Source organism: Condylostylus longicornis, unplaced genomic scaffold, assembly GCF_029603195.1.
Source record: "Condylostylus longicornis isolate FDR11 unplaced genomic scaffold, ASM2960319v2 ptg000010l, whole genome shotgun sequence".
NCBI lineage: Eukaryota > Metazoa > Arthropoda > Insecta > Diptera > Dolichopodidae > Condylostylus > Condylostylus longicornis.
This window is the reverse complement of record NW_026577979.1, coordinates 5,246,717-5,266,782: the sequence shown is the minus strand read 5'-3', so window position 1 is coordinate 5,266,782 and position 20,066 is coordinate 5,246,717. Positions and strand designations below refer to the sequence as shown.

Genomic DNA, 20,066 nt, shown 5'->3' with positions numbered 1-20,066 from the left:
TTATTTATATTTTTCATTTTTTGAAGAGTACTATATAATTCGTTTCACTTTAAACCTAACTTTAAAAATAGGAATATAATTTAAAGTTAAAATCTTACATAATTTAGGTACGTTATATTTATATTTAATAAAATTTATAAGAATTTTTCATTTACAATCTACAAAATTACAACTCAATTTTAAAAATATAAAATAATAAAATTGAGATTCGATAACATTTGCATCAATTTTGTATAAACAAATTTCAAATTTTTAAAATAATTTTATATATTTTGAAATTAACATTTTATATGAATATTTTTTATATTAAAAACACCTTTATTAAAATATTTTAATAATAATATTTTTTGTTAAAAAGAAATTATATTTCTATTTAATTTAACATAAATATTTTTATACTAAAAAAACAAAACAAAGAATTTATAATTATTTGTAATATAGTCAGTCTTTAAAGTATAATTAATTAATGTTTTTTTTTAAACCAATTAAGTTAATAAAGGTGTAAAATTTATTTATTAAATATATATTATATTTAAAAAAAAAAAAAACAAAAAATTCACAAATTTTCGTTAACTTTCCTTATATCAAATACAGTGCATATGAGATTTTTATGTGCTTTTATGCTTAAAAAAATTTTTTAGTTGAACAAATATTAGAAGGAATAAAGTTTAATCATATGCATATTCAACCATATTCTGTTAGTCATATAATTTGATGTGATGGGATACTATTAAGAAATATTTTCGTTTTCAGTATAGAATTTGATTTTATTTAGAAAATTACAAAATTTGTTCAATAACAGTCCATCATATCAAGTGGTGCGACTAACAAAACTTAGGTAATTATGTAATCATACATATACAAATAGACCTTTATTTTATGAGACTATATCAAATTTTTTTCTAAATATGATTTAAATATTAGGTATTCTCATGTTTATAAAAAATTTTCATAAAAAGTGCTACTATTATTTACATTGCATACAAATCCAATATTCCTTTTTAAAGTTGCAAATATTACATAAAATAAAAATATATTTCTAAGAGTTAATTATGAAATGAATAATATTAACAAATAATAACGTCTGTATCGATATTATTATTTATTACAATGTTTAAATTTAAACATATTATTATCTTAAATATTTTATTACAATTTTTTAAGACTACCATATGCACTGAACATACCAATTTCACTTTCAAACAGGTACGATATACATATTATGTAAAATAATTTAAATTTTTTGAAAAATTATATTCAATTTTTTTGTTCCTTTTATTTTTGATTTAATATATTTTTAAGATAAATATCGAAAATATAATAAAAATTCTAAAATAAAATTATATTATGTTAATTGTATGTTTAATTTGTTTTTTAATCCATGCAATTTAATTGAAGCGATTTCGTATTTAAAAACACAAAATTTAATTTAAACATTTCAACAAAAACTCTTTCACATTTTAAGAAATAATATTTTATTTAATATTGTTTTTTTTTTTAATGGAATGTTTTCTTGAAAATAAATTTTATGTTATCATATCTGATATTCGAATCTTAGAATTGAATTCTTTTTTTTTTTTTTTTGTTTTGGTAAGATAAAAAATGGAATCTCATCATCCAAAAATTGTGCCCGCATTTTTGGGACGGACTCAATATGTACATATATATTTAATCATATGCATATTATTTCATCAAATACATGCTTATGTATTATATATACATGTATAATGCATAATATCAACTAATTTATTCAAGGTATTGATATGTACTTAATAATGTTTTCTTCCTTCTCCAAAAAAGATTCAATTTCCAAAAAAAAAAAAGTTGTAATGTGAAAGACGGGAACAAAACCATTATGTATAATTTATATATAATTATATGTATATATAAATACATAAATATAACAATTTAACTTAAACAAAAAAAAAAAATATACTTTATAACATCATAATTACTATATGTAACATTTTCTACATTCAGAATTTATTGCTTACAATAGAATTAAATATTATTATTTTGAATGTTTTTCTATATATAACATGCGTAATTTCATTTAAAGAATTAATATATTTTTATTAGTTTATGACTTGATTTTTTATTTTGCTTAATATTAATAAATATTTGATGTAATTTTTAAAATACATCGTCGATTTCAACAATCGACATACTGTCTATGTCCTTTATCAGTTAATGTGCTTCCAATGCAATGCATCCTTCTTCTTCCATTTTTGATAAGAATTTTATTGCTCGATGATGTGGCTCAGTTTGCCTTATCATATCAATAAATCCCAATAGTTTTTTAATACCAATGAAAACTCTGAAAAACCCATTCAAAAATTAGTTTCTTTTTTATTTGGAAAATATTGTATTGAATACCTTCTCTTATGCATCTTTTTAGCTATTTTATTCAATTCATCTCTCGAGAATATATCGTGTTGTTCCAAGACCTCAACAACATGATCAGATTCCGACAAATTCGGAACATGAATAATTGACGTGAAAGCCGATAACATTTCCATTTCTTCTAGTACTTGCCTAAAAATACCAGGTCATTCTTTTAGATTCTTAAAATTTTAAAATATCTAAAATAAAAATTTAATAAATACCGACGACTGCTGGTGCATAACACCAACAATTTTCGCCCTTTAGGCGGCTGTTTTTTTAGTAAAACAAGAAGAGCTTGCAATCCCATATTAGAGTATCTTGGTCCGATGGGACCATAATCCAAAAGTCGTTCAATGTTATCGACAACAACACAGCTTAAGGTAGATCTGTAAGCGTCATCAAAAACCTACAAAAAATGTATTTTTTAATTCTGTTTTAATTAATTTTGATAGCAAAATTTACTTTACGTATCTGTAAACACTTTGCGGATTCTGTGAATCCTACCATATCTTCTGGAGTAACAACTTTAACAAACGGGAAATCAGATAGTTTTGCCAATTTAGCAGCTAGTGCTGTCTTTCCCGAATTAGGAGGGCCTTCAAGTAAAATTGAAACTATTCCCGATGATTCTGGAGCTTTGGCTTGATTAATATATAACATTCCATCTTCAAGAATATGCGCTACGGGAACACCCCAATTTATAATTCCTCGAGAGAGCATAGTGTCTAAAACTTCTTGGGCGGTACCGAATGCCTTATTTATAAAATTTATTAATTCAATAATGTGTATCTAAATTAAGTAAGGTAACAACAAAACTTTATTCTTACGGGTTTGATATCATTATCCAATGAGTGTAAGAAATCATTGCGATTCACTTTTAGTTTTTCAATTGCTTGAGGATCAACTTCTACTTTACTGGAAGCTTTAATTAATCTATTCATCGCCGATGACTGTGCTGCCCGAACTAAACCCTCCAATTCAGCGCCACTAAAATTTTTAGTCAATTCCGCAAGTTCCTATATTTTTTGATACATCAATATTTGAAATATAGTAAAAATTTTGATCTTGTTTACTTGTAAATTAACATCCGGGTCCATCTTATTATATTGTTTCATACGCCTGGTATGAATATTAAGAATTTGAACTCTTCCCTGCTCATTTGGTAAACTGATTTCCATTTGTACTTCTAGCCGACCAGGTCGAAGTAAAGCCTCATCAATCATATCACGTCTATTTGTCATACCAATTACTAGAATGTTATTAAGCTGCTCAACACCATCAATTTTAGCTAGTAATTGATTTACTACAGTATCATGTACCCCACCACCAGCACCAGCTACAGAACCTCTTGCTTTACATATTGCGTCAATTTCGTCGAAAATGATTATATGCAGACCGCTATTTGGGCCAAGCTAGTTTTTAAAAAATGTGTTAAACGATTCATTTAAAAAGAGCAATTTTATAAATTAATTTGTTTACAATTCATAAATTAAAAATAATCCCAGATTTACCCGCTTTTCTTCTTCCTCTGCTTCAGCAAAGAGGCGACGAACATTAGCTTCAGACTCACCAACATATTTATCCAAAATTTGAGGACCATTGACAATTTTGGGTTCACGTGCATTCAACATATTGCCAATTTGACGTGCCATTAAAGTTTTACCTGTTCCAGGAGGACCATATAATAAAATGCCTTTGACATGCTTACATCCCAATTGTTCAACAATTTCTGGTGGAAATACTCGAGAAGCAAAAGCACGCCGAAAAATGGCGTTGAACTCTTTATCTAAACCTCCAATGCCCATTTTTCCAAAATCCCAATCTGGATTTATAATAGATTGTCGAACAATTTTTCTAATGGTTAACAAAAAAAAAAGTTTTATACAAATTTTCAAAATTTCCAAACAAATACCCTTTAGCTTTTCCAGTTAAATTCAAAGATGAATTGTCAGCTTTCTCAAATTGTATAACAGTATTTCCAGATATTTTTCCAAATCTGACCTTTTTCATTTGATCAGTTTTTCCTTCTTGAATCGATTGTGGATCAATAGCTAAAAATTATATAAAAGCATGGTGAATTTATTATCTGAATGAATCTCATTAACATTAACACCTTCGAGCGTTTTAACTGCTAAACCGAGTAATTTTTTATCTTGGAAGCTGAAAACTAATGTCTGGCCTACAGTAAGCGCTAGACCTGCAAATTGCAGCAAAAACTCCTTCGCCATTTGATCAGTATCATAGGGTTCTTGGGAAACACTACAACGTAAATTATTTTTAAACAAAAATTGATTTAATATAAATTTCAATCCATTTTTTAAAATATTGATTTTACATTAAAAATTATTTTTCTATAAATAGAGCATTTGAAATATAGTGAAACAATAAAATCAGATAAATGCACACTAAAGTTTGTTCTTGAGCTTTAAAATCGCTCACATACTGGCATAGATTTGAGGCATGTGCCTTTGTGTAACTTCATTATTTTAATCAATACTTGAAAAATCAATTAAGAGCACATTATGTACATACCCACCCTTTTTAAATTTATTAGTTTTCTTATGTTACAATATCAAACTTTAGTAATCCAAATTTGCTATTTATATCGATAACTTACGTTTTCTTTTGTAAAAAGTCTGTTTCTAGAGTCACTGAGCAAATAACATCTGAAGAACCATCAAAAGCGAAAGCTCGCACTTCGATTTCTTGGTTAATTGATAATGTGGCCCATTTTCTTTGTACTAAAGAAAATCCAATATAGCCTCTTTGTATGTCCATGGTTCTATGTAATGAAAACACAAATCGTTGACCAGGTCCTGTGCAAACTTCAGCATATCTATAATTTTGATTTTACATTTACTTAAAAATTTGCATAATTAAATTATTCAAAATAGGTACTTTATATCTTCCGGAAAATCTTGAGAATTAACAATAGCTCGATTCGTAAGGCTAAGTTCATCAGTTGGACACTTGCCAGCTTTCATTCGCTAATAGATTTATAAATAAAGTTTAATACAAATAATTTTTAATACTCTTAATTATTACCACAGCTTGAGACATATTTAATCGATATTTTCAAGGTTTTTCTAAAAATCAATATTTATGATTTTAGGTTGCAATTGAACTTTGAAAGGTTTTCAATTTTTTTTAAAATTTTAATTCGAAAACTATAGCAAGCTTCCGAAACTTGTAACTTGAATCAGTGTACTGTTTAACTTTATTTTTACTTTTTATATTTAAAAAGAAAAATTTTTCAAAAATCGATTCTAATGAGATCTGTATTGTTCTAACTTGTAATTTGTTGTCATTGACACAATATTTGTCATGTTAAGTTTACGTCACTTTTTTGAAAATGTACATACATAAATATAAAATTGTTCACTATTATTTAAATTTGTATGACATATCATGTTTGTGTGACGTCGATGTCATACATTTCAAAGAAATTTTACAAAATTTTGTATGAACTGTATGACATTTTTAACACATAAAAACAACAACTCTGTGTTTACATATTGAAGCAATTGCTTTTTTTATTAATGTTACTTATTAATTAATACTCTCTTTTTTATCATTGAGTTTTATAATTTACTTATAACATATTCAATTTTTCAGAATAACTTTTTTCAGAATAAAACGAAGTCAAACTAGTAGTTATACCTTTTATAAAAAGTAAATATAATTATTCATTTAGGCAATATGATTCAATTTAAAGTTATTTAAAAAAAATGTTTTAAAAATTTAAGTTTTACAGTTGTCTATAATAAGGTGTAAACATTTACTACGGTATATTGAAGTTCGTTAAGAATCTTGAAAAGAGAATTTCTAATTCTTGAATAATTAGATATAATTAAAGAAAATCCTAAGATCCACTATCCTATAATTTTCATTAATTTGAATGTTAAAAATTACATTTCATTAATTTTCATTAAAGAAATGTAATTTGTACTTAAACATTCTTTAGTTTTGAGCAATTTCATATATCGTTATTTATTTATGTTTCATTTGTGAATATATGAGATATTCAATTTATTATAACTTCACAAACGGAAAGAAATTATTGCAATTATAAAAAGTCAGGAAAAGTTCTACTAAAAAAGAATTCTTAAAAGATATTATAAAATTAGAATTAAATTGCATACATTAATTATCTAATTTATCACAAAAATACAAAATATGTACTTCTTACTTTTACTCGTTTAGAAGTACAAAATTTTTATGTAGAAAAAGTTTCCTTTCAAAATTTGTGAAAATCCGAACATATTTTAATTTTGAGCTAAAAATGTTTTTTTTGCCAATTTCATACATCAATTGTTTAAACAGCCTTTCAGAATTTGATCAAAATTGTGTCAAAAACAAAAAGTGTCGATATTCTACCCTGACTCAATTAATTGGTTGTATACCAATTTCAAAAAGTCAAATATAACTGTCATTATACTGTCAAATTTTCTTAAAAAGGATATATCTATCACGATTAAGTGCGATTTCATAAATAATAATTTGTACATATTTTTTTTTTTCCAAATATTAATCAAAAAGTAATTAATTTTGAAATATTTTTAATGTTGCAAAATATATTTATAAATTTTTTTGATATATGTTTGTAATGCGTGATTTTAATAACAAAAAATTGGATTTTTTGTTTCCTAGTTTTGTTTATATTAAAATTTCAATTTTTTTTAATCAGAATTAACAAGCATTAATGAATGAGGCAGAAGCATTGAAAGAAATGGCAACGGTAAATTTAAATGGTAAAAAGAGTCCTAATTTTCTAGCTAGAGAAAATGTACATCAATGGGTCAAATTAAATGTGGGTGGGACAACTTTTTTAACAACAAAAACCACATTATCCCGTGATCCGAACTCTTTTTTATCAAGATTAGTTCAAGAAGATTCAGATATAAAATCAGATAAAGTATTTTCTAGTTATTAATTTGTTATATACATAAAATTAAAAAATTAATTCTTTCTTTTTAGGATGAAACTGGTGCTTATCTGATTGATAGAGATCCTAGATATTTTGCTCCTGTTCTTAATTATTTAAGGCATGGTAAACTGGTTTTAGATGGTTTATCAGAGGAAGGAGTATTAGAGGAAGCAGAATTTTATAATGTTACTCAGCTTATAAGTTTATTGAAAGAATGTATTTTACGAAGGGATCAAGTAATTTCACTTTGGTTCAATTATTATATTTTTATTAATATATATATTTTTTTTTGTTTTTCAGAGACCAACTTCTGACAAAAAACGAGTTTATAGAGTTTTACAATGTCAAGAAAACGAGTTAACACAAGTATGATAATCTTTTTTAAAAAAATAATATATAAAACATTTTATTTCATTCGGAATTTCTAATAAATTTTGCTTTTCAGATGGTGTCAACTATGTCTGACGGATGGCGATTTGAACAATTAGTAAATATTGGTTCCCAGTATAGCTACGGAGCGGAAGACACAGAATTTTTATTTGTTGTTTCAAAAGAATGCCACAGTCCTTTGGTAAGGGAGCAAGAATCTAACGATCGTGCAAAATTTTTACAACAGAAAGGATCGAGAATGTAAAATCATTATCTTATTTTTTTTTTTTAATTGAAATTCTGCTGCTCTTAATTTTTAATGTATTTATTATTAACTGATCCAAGAAGTGCGAACGCTTTTTATGAAAAAAACAAAAAAATCAAAATACAAAATAGAAAAGACTAAAAAGAATTCAAAGCTTTACGGTCTTATATTTTTTATTCGCCTTAATAATTATATGGTATATTATACAAAATGTTGCAAAAAAAGAAAAAGAAATAATTTTATTATTTTTTTTTGGCATACCAGTTGTGTTACACTGCTATTTGAAAATTTTAATTAGTCGACTTTTTATGTATAATTTACAATATATTAGTAAATGTTTTTATATAACTTCGAATACTTTTTTTTTTGCTAAATTATATTTCAAATTTATATTCATATACATACTTATAAGCAAATTAAAAAAAAAATATAAAGTATTGCTCGAAAAAGCTGCATTTAAAACAAATTTAAATTTGACCGGGAAGTCTCAAACTTGACTTTTTATTACGCTAATAGAAATGAGTTACAATTTTTTTTGCAAAACAAGATGCATTTTCATTTTATTTCCAATATTTAAAAAAAATATATATTTAGCGAAAAAAAAGTATAAAAACTTTATCTAATTTTTACTGGTTGTGCCCAAAAGCATTTTCTTCTGTACTTCAATTTAAAGATATTTGAAAAATTTTTATAAAAAAATTGTTAATATTAAATTTTATTATAAGTATTTATGTATGTAAGTTTTTTTTTGAATTAAAAATATCTAATTATTATAAATTGAAGATAAATTTAATGAAAGTTAAATATTGTACTTTGTTAATTGGAGACTAAAATTTTTATTAAATTTTTGATTATTTTCATTCGGTATATGCATTGAAATTTTTTCGGTATATCTTTATTAGCAATTATTTCCAAATTTTTAACGATATTAATTATTGATTTTTAAATAAGAAATAAAAGTATAAACTCAGATATTTTTTTTTTAATTAGTAAACGTTATGTACTCCACAACGTAAATAAGATTAAGTAAAAAAAATAATATTGTAAACTGTCACCATCTAGAGTTTAACAAAAATAATCGCGTTGTATTTAATTAAATAGAGTTAAGATAGTTTAAAATAAAATCACAAATAATAAAAATGCTAAATGAAAAAGCAGATTAATTAATAAGATTTAAGATTTAAAATAATATACATGATATTTATATACATATATATATATATAAAAAGCATATTTTTTTGAGGTGTTTGTAATTTTTGATCTTTCTAAGCGCACTTTGTTTATTTTAGATTGATAATGGCTTTTATTAATGAAATATTAAAAAGAATGTTTTTAATTTGTTAATTAAAATTAACTCTTAATTTTTAATTAAAAAAATCTAAAAAAAATTTTTTTAATACATTTATGAACACATGAACATTTATCAATCAGTAATGAAGTGGTTAGAAAGATCACATTTGGCATAACTCTTATAAAAACACGAGTTTTATTTAAATTATTTTATTATATAATATCCAACTCATTTGATTTTATAACATGAATAAAAATAAACTGCCAAGAAGCTCATGTTTATAATAAATATTTTAGCCTTAAAATTTTGAGCGGGGCATTTTTTTAGAATATACAACAAAAAAAAAAAAAAAAAACTATAAAAAATACAAAATAATAAAAAAAAAATAAAGAAAAATAATTTAATTAAATACTTAGGATTAATGAAAATTTTCGTTTTTTTTTTTTTACTTCTTTTTCCAAAATTGTACAATTCGACATCAATTGCATTTCTAATCGTTAAGAAAATGTTCTTATGTTTAATAAAAATTTATACGAAAAAATGCTGTATTCACATAAACATTTAATTTCTATATTTTGAGTATTTCAACACTGTTTATTTACTGTAATTTGTTTTAAATAAAATCGAATATTATGAAAAAAAAACATATATATACATACATTGTTTTTTTTTTTAAGTTTTTTGCTTTATTACTGTAACTTTTCCAATAAAAAATTTATTATTTTCATAAATATAAACTTAAAAATCACGTGACAATCCTTTTTATTTTTTAATTGGTTTAAACCATTTTGGGACAACTCCACTTTTATCAGACGAAGCGGCAACAGTTTTGGATTCTATAAATTCTTCATTTTTAGGTTTTTTAGGAATAGCACCCTTAGATGGTGATGATGATGAAGATGAAGACGGTTGCTGACAAAATTCATCCTTCGTTGAATCAGAAAACAGTAAGCCCCTAAGAATCACAAAAATTGTATAATGTAATATTTAGAGAAAAAAAAAACTTATAGTTTACTTTGATTTGATTACAGATAAGGCACCCTCTGGACTTGTTAATTTTGTGTACAGTTCTGGCAATAAATAATTATCCGAAATATTTTCTTTATTATCAATACCAAAATGTAAAACTGCTGCCGGAACGCAATCAGCCTCTAATAAGGATAGTCCAACATTCAAAATTTTTTTAGGTGGAATTGTAACTGAAAAGTCAAATTATGAAAATATTTTCATTTGCATATTTAAACATGCATAATAAAATATTGGAAAATATATACTTACACAAATGAAATGTTATTTCAGGATTTTTTAAATATTTTTTAACGAAATTGTGTACATCATCTATACTTTCAATTGATCTAAATGTTCCTTGTAAAACTAGTCTATCAGGAAATTGTATTCTTATTACACAATGTTTATATTGCTCCATTTTTCTTAAAATTTTTTTACTTTCTTCAAGTTCCCTCATCTTTGCTGTCAACAGTGGTGCTTCTTCGTTTCCCATCGCTTCTTTTCTTAAATCACGAAGTAAAAGCTTTAAATCATTCGTTGTTAATTCAAAAAATGAATCAGGAATTTCTTCCGATGTTTTCTGAACAGATTCAAGAGAAAATACAATTGCATGTCGTTCTCCAAGCTAAAAAAATAAATTACCACACCTATATTAAATACTTTGAGTAGATGTGCAATCGATGTTTTAGGTAAAGTCTATTAGTAAAACCTACTTCATACACTATCGGCTCGTTCTCTGTTGTATCCATATCTTCTTTAATAGGCAATTGGTTAGTTTGCTCTTCATTCATTATCCTACCAGCACCTTCTCCCCATGAATATTGTGGTTTTTTATCTGCTTCAGATTTATTTGTTGTAAGATTCTCCTCCTTTGCTTCAGTTATTTCGATTTTGTTTTTCTCTATATTTTCAGATTCTAAAGATTGTTTATTGTCGTTTTCAGTTTTTGAAGATTTAATTACTTCAGCAACATTTATTCCAGATGATTCTTTTAGTTCTTTTTTGGATTTTCGCTCATTTTCCTCTTTTGGTTCAGAAGGTTTTGGGGTTGGAGGAACATAGACATTGGCTTGCCTAAAAAATTTTTTTTAAAAAACTATCCAGTCATTAAATATTTTAAAGCAATATACGTTTTAAGATCATCAGGATTTCGATTTAAAAGCCTTACAATGGCTCGACCGGTAGTAATTCCTAAATTTTTTAAATTTGTTGATTTCAATGCATCCCCATATATTTCTTGTCTCATATAAAATACGATAGGATTTTCCATACAACTGAATTGATCTTGGCATAAGTTATTTAAAATAAATTCAACAGTTTGATTTGGTTTGAAACTTCCTTGAACTCTTTCCCCGTTTTCTAATTGGACACATAAAGTTACATCACCATCTTCTTCTCTAGGCTTGTCAGTTTCAAACATTTCTAATAAACAGTTGTTTGGTAAACCAGAAAATCGAAAAGTTAGTGTTAAATCTTGAACCTGAAATTATAATTAAACGTAAACACATTTGTGAATTCTACAAGTGTATTGGAAAATTTATGTCGTAAATTACTTTGTTAAAGTGTTTTAATCCATGTTCATTACTTTTAAAATTGTGTTTTTGACAAACTTGTTCTAGCACCTAAAAAAAGTTTATTGCATGCAACTTAAAATATTTATACAAAAACTTGGCCCCATTATTTATATACATACTTGCAAAAGGGTGGTATTTGGTGTGACTGGTACATTTTGTCTACGTCCATTTGTTGTTAATACAGTTACTTTTTGACTCATAATTAATTTTATAAACAAAATATTATATTAAATTAACAAAACAAGATCTTTCTACTTTCAAAAGTTTTTGTTTACCGGTCCAGTACCGAGAACGAAAAATGTAGTGTCATGTATAATATTTGACAGTTTTAATTGCTTCGTGATGTTAAAAGTTTGAAATAGATTTCAGCATGCATACAATACATAAACTTCATTTAAGAGATATACTTTTTCCGTTTGATAACTAAGTATGTTTATGTGGATGACAGTCACACACTCGCATCCCAAAAGAATACCATTCAAACCATTTAATTTTAATGAGCTGAAAATATATTTGATTTTAAGGCAATTTCAAATTTTCCAAAATTATATTTAATTTTTATAATAATAAAACCAAACAAATCTTCATAACTTCACGGTTATTTATTATTGCTAATAATTCATATTGTTTTCAATAGTTAAGAAACAAGTAAAAATATTGTGCTATTTCTTCATACCTGCCTGCGCCCTAATGATGTCAAGATTGCGGTTACAGTGAAGTATAAGGGATAAAGAAGACAAGCAATTTTTAGTTTTGGAGTTGCTGCTAAATTGTAGAATCGCTTGCTAGATTTCGAAGTCTGGACATATTATAAAAAAAGTTATTCATGAGAAAGATCTTATTTTAAGGTAGGCCCGAAGTTATTCCTAAATTTTCAAAAGGCAAAAAAACTAGTCGGAATTGATTTTAAAGCCCTGACTTACAAACCTGTTAAGTTGTGAACATCGACTCCAAAGTTTTGTCGACTAATGAGGATTTATATAATGGTATATAACAGCGCACTTACATATCATACACCCTGTATAATAGAATGATATTTTGAACATATTGTTCCAACCCTAATCTTAATGACAGACTGTGTGATCTGTGATATGATAATCAAACACAAAGTGTATAATAAACCCATAAACACAAAACAAGTTAGAATTAAGATTAAATTTAATATTTTAGCTGTTTTAAGTCTTTTTCTTATTACCTTTTTGAATATGCTTGAAATTTAAAAAAAGCATGTGAAATAATGCAAAATGTACGACCACTTGGAAAAATCTACGTTAAAGCAAAAGTATATTAAAATATTTTTGGTTGTTAGTGCTTACTGGTAAATCAAAATATATATTTTGGCTATCGTTTTCTTTAAAAGTTGGTTACAGGTTCATTTCTATATCGACAGTTTTTATCAATAAGGCTTTGTTCGCCAGCTCATTGATCAACTTAGATGCACCATTATTTGTAACTTGGTTTCAATGTTTATTATCAACATTAATATGTTTTGGAATGAGTATTATTTCAAAATGCTTTCCTGCACAGTTTAAATTCCCAGATGGTAATCCTATAGACTTCAATGTTAGTAAAAAGGTAATACAATAATAATTTAGTTTTCTGCATTGATTCCAATTTATGTCAAAAAAATTTAAGGTTCTTCCACTTTCAATACTATTTACATGCCAAATCGCTGCGAATAATTTGTGTCTCAAATATGTCGGAGTAGCTTTTTATTACGTAGGACGCTCACTAACAACTGTCTTTAATGTTGTATTCTCACTTATTTTATTAGGACAAAAAACTAGTCTAAAATGTATTTGGTGCTGCGCCGCAATTATATTTGGCTTTTGGTTAGGGGTAGATCAGGAAAGCTTAACCGGTATCGATGCAACCTACAATATTTTTAGAACATTATTTTAATTTTTAAAAATTTTTATTTACAGATTCATTTTCTTTAAAGGGGACACTTCTTGGTGTGCTGGGTTCATTAACTTTATCACTATATTCAATTTATACAAAAAAAATTTTACCCCATGTAAATCAAGAAATTTGGCTTTTAAGTTATTACAATAATTTTTACTCGTGCTTCTTATTTATTCCATTAATAATATTAAATGGAGAGCTATCAAATATTGTGAGTTATGAAAATTTAGGTAAATCGTGGTTTTGGTCAATAATGATTGTTGGGGGAGTATGTGGTTTTTCAATAGGAATAATATCGGTTTTACAAATAAAGGTAAATGAAACCTACTTTGTTTCATAAACTGAATATTCTTCTTTCAGGTCACATCACCTTTAACGCACAATATTTCTGGAACGGCTAAGGCATGTGCTCAAACAGTTATTGCAACGCAGTGGTACAGTGAAACAAAATCATTCCTTTGGTGGATGTCTAATTTAATTGTACTGGGTGGAAGTGCAATGTACGCTCGAGTTAAACAACTTGAAATGTCAGAAAGCCAATCTAAAAGCGATTTCGCGCAAAAAATTTGACAAAGAATGGTTGAAAGAACTTTTCTTCCATACTAATTTCACTAGTTGCATATGAGTTATGTAGGTAAATATATGACTAGATCACTTTTATATCAAAATATAAGAGCATAAATATTTCTAAATTTTTAATTTTAATTTCCACGTCTTCTGATTTCTCATTTTTGTCTCTATATACTGTTTCATATGTTGATTTTGTATGCCATTCTTCCATATAAACAAAGGAGTTTATATCTAACTGTTCCCTACATACTTAAAAGCAGTTAAACTAAATTCAAATTACAGAATTTCTCACAAAATATTTTAGTCTAGATGTTCCCATAAAAAATTTGAAATTAGCCCTTTTATCCAAGATTTCGAAATCACTTCATCAATAACAAATGCTTCATTTGTTTTTTTCAATTACCACTCAATTCACAGTACTCAATATTCAGGTTTAAACAAAAAACTACCAAACTATCAAATCAATGAACATTCATTCTATAGTAAGTACGGATTAAGTAAACTGTTCCAGTCGTAAATTTTCTTTAATTCTCGCGAAATGCGTGGATCCCTAGATAGACTTCATTAGCGTCAAGTGTATTTTAGAACTTTACCAATGTGAAATTCGTAAGAAGTCACAAATTTTTTTGATTGATGTCCAACATTAAGTTTAATTTGCTGTTTGTAAACAATATAAAATGTTTGATTGCCCATAGAGAGATTTACATTTCTATACAAACTTATGCATGAAGTACGTAAATAGTATATCTATTGAATCATTTCTTTCAAATTAACTTTATTCTTGTATTATATTATTCTAACAAGATTTTTATTTCCTAATATCTATTTTTTAGCTGGTTTTGCTAATTCTTCCAAAGCTCTGATTTCAGCTGTAAAAAAAAAATAAAATATATAAATTGGGTTAGATAACTTTTAGGAGAGATATTGAATACCTTCAGCATTTCGTTTCTTTTCAGCAGCTATTTTTGCATCTCTAATAGCTTTTTGTTGAGTTTCAATTTCTCTTATAGCAGCTTCCTTTTTGGATAGTCTACCTTGATGATATGCTCCATAAACTACTCCAAGAGCTAAGAAACTCCATCGGCCGAGCTATCAATTATGTAACACATTATGTATGTGACAATAAATAATAGATTTGAAGCAGAATTCATTAATTAAGATACTTACTTTGATTAAAGGTGATACTTTAACTGGTGGTGGTAAAGACATTTTTTTCAATTTCAAATTACTTTCTAGAGATGCAATTAAATTAGAAAAAAGATCCTTTGCTCGTGGAAAATCAAAAGATAAAAAATCAAGATGAATTTGATTGACTTTACCTACAGAATGTCAAAATGACATGACATTTTAAAAATTTTTGACTCGGCAACACAAAACCAATAGAACGTACCAAAAATGAAGCGAATTTATATTAGTGTAACATAGTGCAGGAGATATAGCATAAAAGAGTAACAGTATAATGCATTATTATAATAAATATAAAATTTGCTCCAAAAATCATAAATTACGTAAGATAATTTTTTTTTTATGAAGGATATTTAAAAACAAGGCAAAAACAATAATATAATGTAATTAAATAAATTATGAGTTTTTGAATTTACTGTATTTATTTATAATTCAATTACTTATTAGCCACTAATTTAAGATTATAAAATATAAAAAATTATAATCCCTTCGACAATGATTTAAAATTATATGAATTCGACAATGTATTAAGTTTCGTTTCTATTTTTTAAATATTTATTTAATTTCTTTCCAAGCAAATAATTTTCCTTTTAAAGCAATGAATTTTATTTTTAAACATTAATCTTATTTTTAATGTTAACAACAAAACACGATTATGAATAATACAAAAATATAATTAAATTATAAAAAATTTAATTTTATTATTTATTAGTTTCATAGAAACTTTTAAAAAATTCTTATTTTACAATGATCAAGTTGAATCAAGAAATAATCAAGTTGACAGAAAGAAGATGATCTTTTAATAATTTTTAAATACACCCTGTTCTGGTTTCGTTTTTGAAGTTTATCAACAATGTAAGAGCTTTGTACATTAAAGAATTTTGACTATATGTCTTATGGTATAACGGTAATCTAAAATCTCCTATATTCCATAAATAATAATAGTCGGTTTTTTAGCTTAAATATTAAAAAAAGCGTATTATACTTAATTCTATTTCTAACAGTCATCCCATTTAATTTATCTATCATTTTACTATGTAATTTAATACCTGTATGTACTTAAAAAAATATGAATGGAAGAATCTTTTCTATTTCTAATACTTAAAAATATTTTTATTTTAGAAAAAATATTGCATGTTTTGTATGTTATAGTTTCGAAAATTAATTTGATAAGTTAAAAATTTTCGAATCGGTAACCTTTGTCTTAATATGAAGTAAACCATTGCTTTTTCTCATAATAATTTTCACTTGTTTTTATTTATTTTATGAAGACATAGTATATTTCATTATAAAATTATAAATAACAAAATAACATATGCATATATTATATGTATATGTATACGTACCTGTTACCATGTTAACAGGAATATATTTTTTTCATATAAAGAAAAAAGGTAATATTACACGTTGTCTTGATTTTTGTTTTTTTTTTTTAATATCAGCTTGCCAGGATAATATAAAAAAATTCAAGTATGCTAGTCTTATTTTGACATTCGTTTAATTTACAATACGGGAAATTTATATTTATAAATAAAAAATTTAAATTTATAAAAAAAGTTTTTATAAATATTTTATATTTTTTAAAAAAGTTTTACTTAAAAATATATTTATAAAAAATTATTAAAATAAAAACACAAAAATATTCGAATTAAAATATGTTAAATTTATATTATAATTAAAACAAACTTTTAAAAAGAAATATGTATTTGTATGTACGTATTTAGTGTGTATGTATGTATATAAACAAAATAAGGATAATTCAATTATTGCTTCGGGTGAATTTTTATATTAAAAATTGCTTATTTTTTCCCATAATTATTAATCAAATAATTAATTTACAAAACAAATTTGGAAAATTTAATCTACATACACATACACATGTAATTTTTTAATATTAATTCTATGCTAAAATCTTGTATATTTGTAATGTACTATTGAAAGGCTATAGAAAAATAATTAGAAACGTGAAACAACAAAAATAAGAAAAAAAATAGTGAACTATATTTATGTATGTTATGTATGTGCTCTAAAATATATATGATGATATGTAACTGTAATATTGTGGATATATGAATGTATGTATACACTCTGTCTATAATATTTATTATTGTATACTCTTGTTAATTGATTCATCCATCTGAAACTAATGATTTTATAAATCTATATATGTGTATATATATATATACATATATATGTATGTATGTAATATATATATATATGTGTATATCTATATGAAACAATGTTATATCTTCCGCGGATTTAATTCTTACAATTTTATATAGATTTGATTTGCAAATTTCGAAGGATTTCATTAAATATTAAGGCAATATTAATTACAGTATTAAAATTAAAGTTTTGTCCTATATATACATATGTATGTAAAGAATATTTATTGTTCATATTATTATGAAGTATTTAATATATTAATTGTTATGAAGTATTTGTTGTAGGCAACTAGTACTATCGTGTTATTTCATCTGCCTAAGCGGCTTTAATATTATTATATATTGCTTTCTATATAAAAGAGATAAAGTTAGTTAGACTTACGTATATATATCTAAAATACTTGTGCTTGTTAATTTGATTAATGATTTTTAATGATTATTCTCGTTCAAATTTTCTTAAAGTAAAAAATAAAAATTCCAATGATCTGCTGAAAAATTATAATTTCATAAATGCGAATGATTCGAAATCAGAGTGGTGCACCGATTTTATAAACGTTTTGAAATTTCGTATATTCTTAGAATATTACAATTTCAAATCAATTTCTTCTTTATTGCCCAGATTTACAATTACAATACATAGAGATATTAAAGTGATCCTTATTTAAGTATTGTGCAGCTAGAAGTTTATTTTCAGAATTATTTAGTTTGCAATTAAAGTCTCTTAGTTAGAACCATTCTGGTTTGAAGTCACTCAAATATAAATTTTTAAATTTTTAGTTTTTTTGGCAAATTTTTTGAATTGTAAAATTCAGATTTTCTTTCTTATAAAATATGTGTTTGAGTAATATTATATTAACGGAAAATAACAGAATATATAAGTGTTGCAGAACTAACAATGTGTAGCTGTCTGTAGTATAACATTTTCCAACACTAAAATTAAATAAGTATACTTTAAAAGTAAAATACGTTAAGTAAGTGTATGAATTTAATATTTGGCGTATTCATAATATTTTATATCGGTAATAATTCCTATAGTAATTAGATAAAATATTTCATATATTGCAACTTCATTATGTACATATGTAGATATTATGTGTATTTCACATAATGTATGAATGTTTTATAATGAATAATTTTTATAATTTATTTTAAAGTGAAGAGGATCTTTAATAAAATTCACTGTTATATCATTGTTAACTTTTTGTTATATGGAAGAACAGAGTGAAATGAATTGTAATATTTATTTGTAAAATATGCATGCACATTAGGGTTACCATCTATATCAAATTATTTAATAAAAGTGGAATTATCAATTAATAAGCTCACTAATTTATTTTGTATATCTTAACCTACTCCATTTTCTTTTTATTATATGAAAACGCTTAAAGAACTTGAAAACCCTTCCATATATTATGTATTTTCTACTATTAATTAATTACAGGTCTAAATGTATAATGTTCACAAATCGAAATCTATTAATTTGATAGCTGAAATAGTCAAATTGATGGCTGAAATTGAAATTTCAATTAAAGCCAACTAAAAAATGGAATTCCACATTTCGGTTACCTTTTGATTCCCTTTTTGGTCTCTTTCAAATACTCTGTTTCAATTTTAGTCTGTTTGAAATGTACCGAATGCTTGCATTGTTATGTACATGCAATTGTATTCCTTTTCTTCCACATTTATTTCAATTGTTTTGAAAAATTTTATGGTATTGAAATTTGCGACTTATAATATTTACGAGTAATATTTGTGATAATTCAAAAGTCTACTCTGCGTCGTAGCTTAATTTGTAATCCGTAGGATTCGTAATTCAAATGGAATTCATGACAGGGCTCAATAATTTACGCAATAATTGTTATACAATTTTATAATGAGAGCACATATACGAGTAGTTGGCAATCTTAATATACATATTTTACATGTGTATATTTGCATATATATATAATCTGTTATAAAATTATTATACACAATTTTGTTGGTATAAATTTATAAACAGATTTTTATTTTTCATAATAACAATAAAATATTTCCGAAACAAAATAGTAATTGGTTGGATTGTTAATAAAATAAAATAATATTTTTCGTATATAAATAAATATTTGTATATATACATGCATGTGTATATCAATGTAAAATTTATATTATCCTCATAAGTATATAGTATATTATGCTTACATAAATACATAAATTTATGTCATTTGTGCATGTAATTTTTTTTTTGTTTTTATAATAGAAAAAATTAAAAAAAACAAAACAACTATTGAAATCGATCTAACAAAAAATTACAAAAAAATAAAATAAAAAAATAAAACAATATAAAAATTAGTAAAAAATTTACAACAAGGAAGTCATCTTTAGTTATAGTCGAAAAAAAAAACAAAAAAAATATAAAAATATTTAAAAGATTTCGTTATTTACA

General features: G+C 24.9%; 5 protein-coding genes across 5 annotated transcripts; 2 read left to right on the top strand and 3 right to left on the bottom strand.

The window, feature by feature from the left end:
• Positions 1-439: 439 nt before the first annotated feature.
• On the bottom strand, positions 440-5,697 carry LOC129618705 (vesicle-fusing ATPase 1). Its single transcript, XM_055533641.1, has 12 exons — positions 5,431-5,697; positions 5,284-5,372; positions 5,003-5,221; positions 4,499-4,644; positions 4,298-4,436; positions 3,897-4,239; positions 3,459-3,797; positions 3,213-3,401; positions 2,848-3,138; positions 2,607-2,791; positions 2,377-2,535; positions 440-2,317 (listed from the first exon to the last, which is right to left on the bottom strand). Exons 1-12 carry the CDS (start codon positions 5,443-5,445, stop codon positions 2,188-2,190), a joined length of 2,244 nt encoding a protein of 747 aa, XP_055389616.1. The 5' UTR covers positions 5,446-5,697; the 3' UTR covers positions 440-2,187.
• A 1,127-nt stretch (positions 5,698-6,824) lies between these two features.
• LOC129619086 (BTB/POZ domain-containing protein KCTD5) lies at positions 6,825-8,396 on the top strand. Its single transcript, XM_055534171.1, has 5 exons — positions 6,825-6,923; positions 7,073-7,300; positions 7,363-7,548; positions 7,613-7,678; positions 7,758-8,396. Exons 2-5 carry the CDS (start codon positions 7,088-7,090, stop codon positions 7,944-7,946), a joined length of 654 nt encoding a protein of 217 aa, XP_055390146.1. The 5' UTR covers positions 6,825-6,923; positions 7,073-7,087; the 3' UTR covers positions 7,947-8,396.
• Positions 8,397-9,201: 805 nt separating this feature from the next.
• Positions 9,202-12,164, bottom strand: LOC129618983 (tether containing UBX domain for GLUT4). Its single transcript, XM_055534027.1, has 7 exons — positions 11,939-12,164; positions 11,799-11,867; positions 11,376-11,725; positions 10,959-11,319; positions 10,516-10,870; positions 10,253-10,436; positions 9,202-10,192 (listed from the first exon to the last, which is right to left on the bottom strand). Exons 1-7 carry the CDS (start codon positions 12,017-12,019, stop codon positions 10,000-10,002), a joined length of 1,593 nt encoding a protein of 530 aa, XP_055390002.1. The 5' UTR covers positions 12,020-12,164; the 3' UTR covers positions 9,202-9,999.
• A 772-nt stretch (positions 12,165-12,936) lies between these two features.
• Positions 12,937-14,429, top strand: LOC129619063 (GDP-fucose transporter 1). Its single transcript, XM_055534141.1, has 5 exons — positions 12,937-13,137; positions 13,190-13,394; positions 13,455-13,680; positions 13,745-14,037; positions 14,085-14,429. The coding sequence occupies exons 1-5, from the start codon at positions 13,064-13,066 to the stop codon at positions 14,292-14,294; spliced, it is 1,008 nt and encodes a 335-aa protein (XP_055390116.1). The 5' UTR covers positions 12,937-13,063; the 3' UTR covers positions 14,295-14,429.
• Positions 14,430-15,052: 623 nt separating this feature from the next.
• On the bottom strand, positions 15,053-15,623 carry LOC129619105 (ATP synthase subunit e, mitochondrial). Its single transcript, XM_055534191.1, has 3 exons — positions 15,462-15,623; positions 15,227-15,383; positions 15,053-15,163 (listed from the first exon to the last, which is right to left on the bottom strand). Exons 1-3 carry the CDS (start codon positions 15,501-15,503, stop codon positions 15,117-15,119), a joined length of 246 nt encoding a protein of 81 aa, XP_055390166.1. The 5' UTR covers positions 15,504-15,623; the 3' UTR covers positions 15,053-15,116.
• Between the last annotated feature and the right edge of the window lie 4,443 nt (positions 15,624-20,066).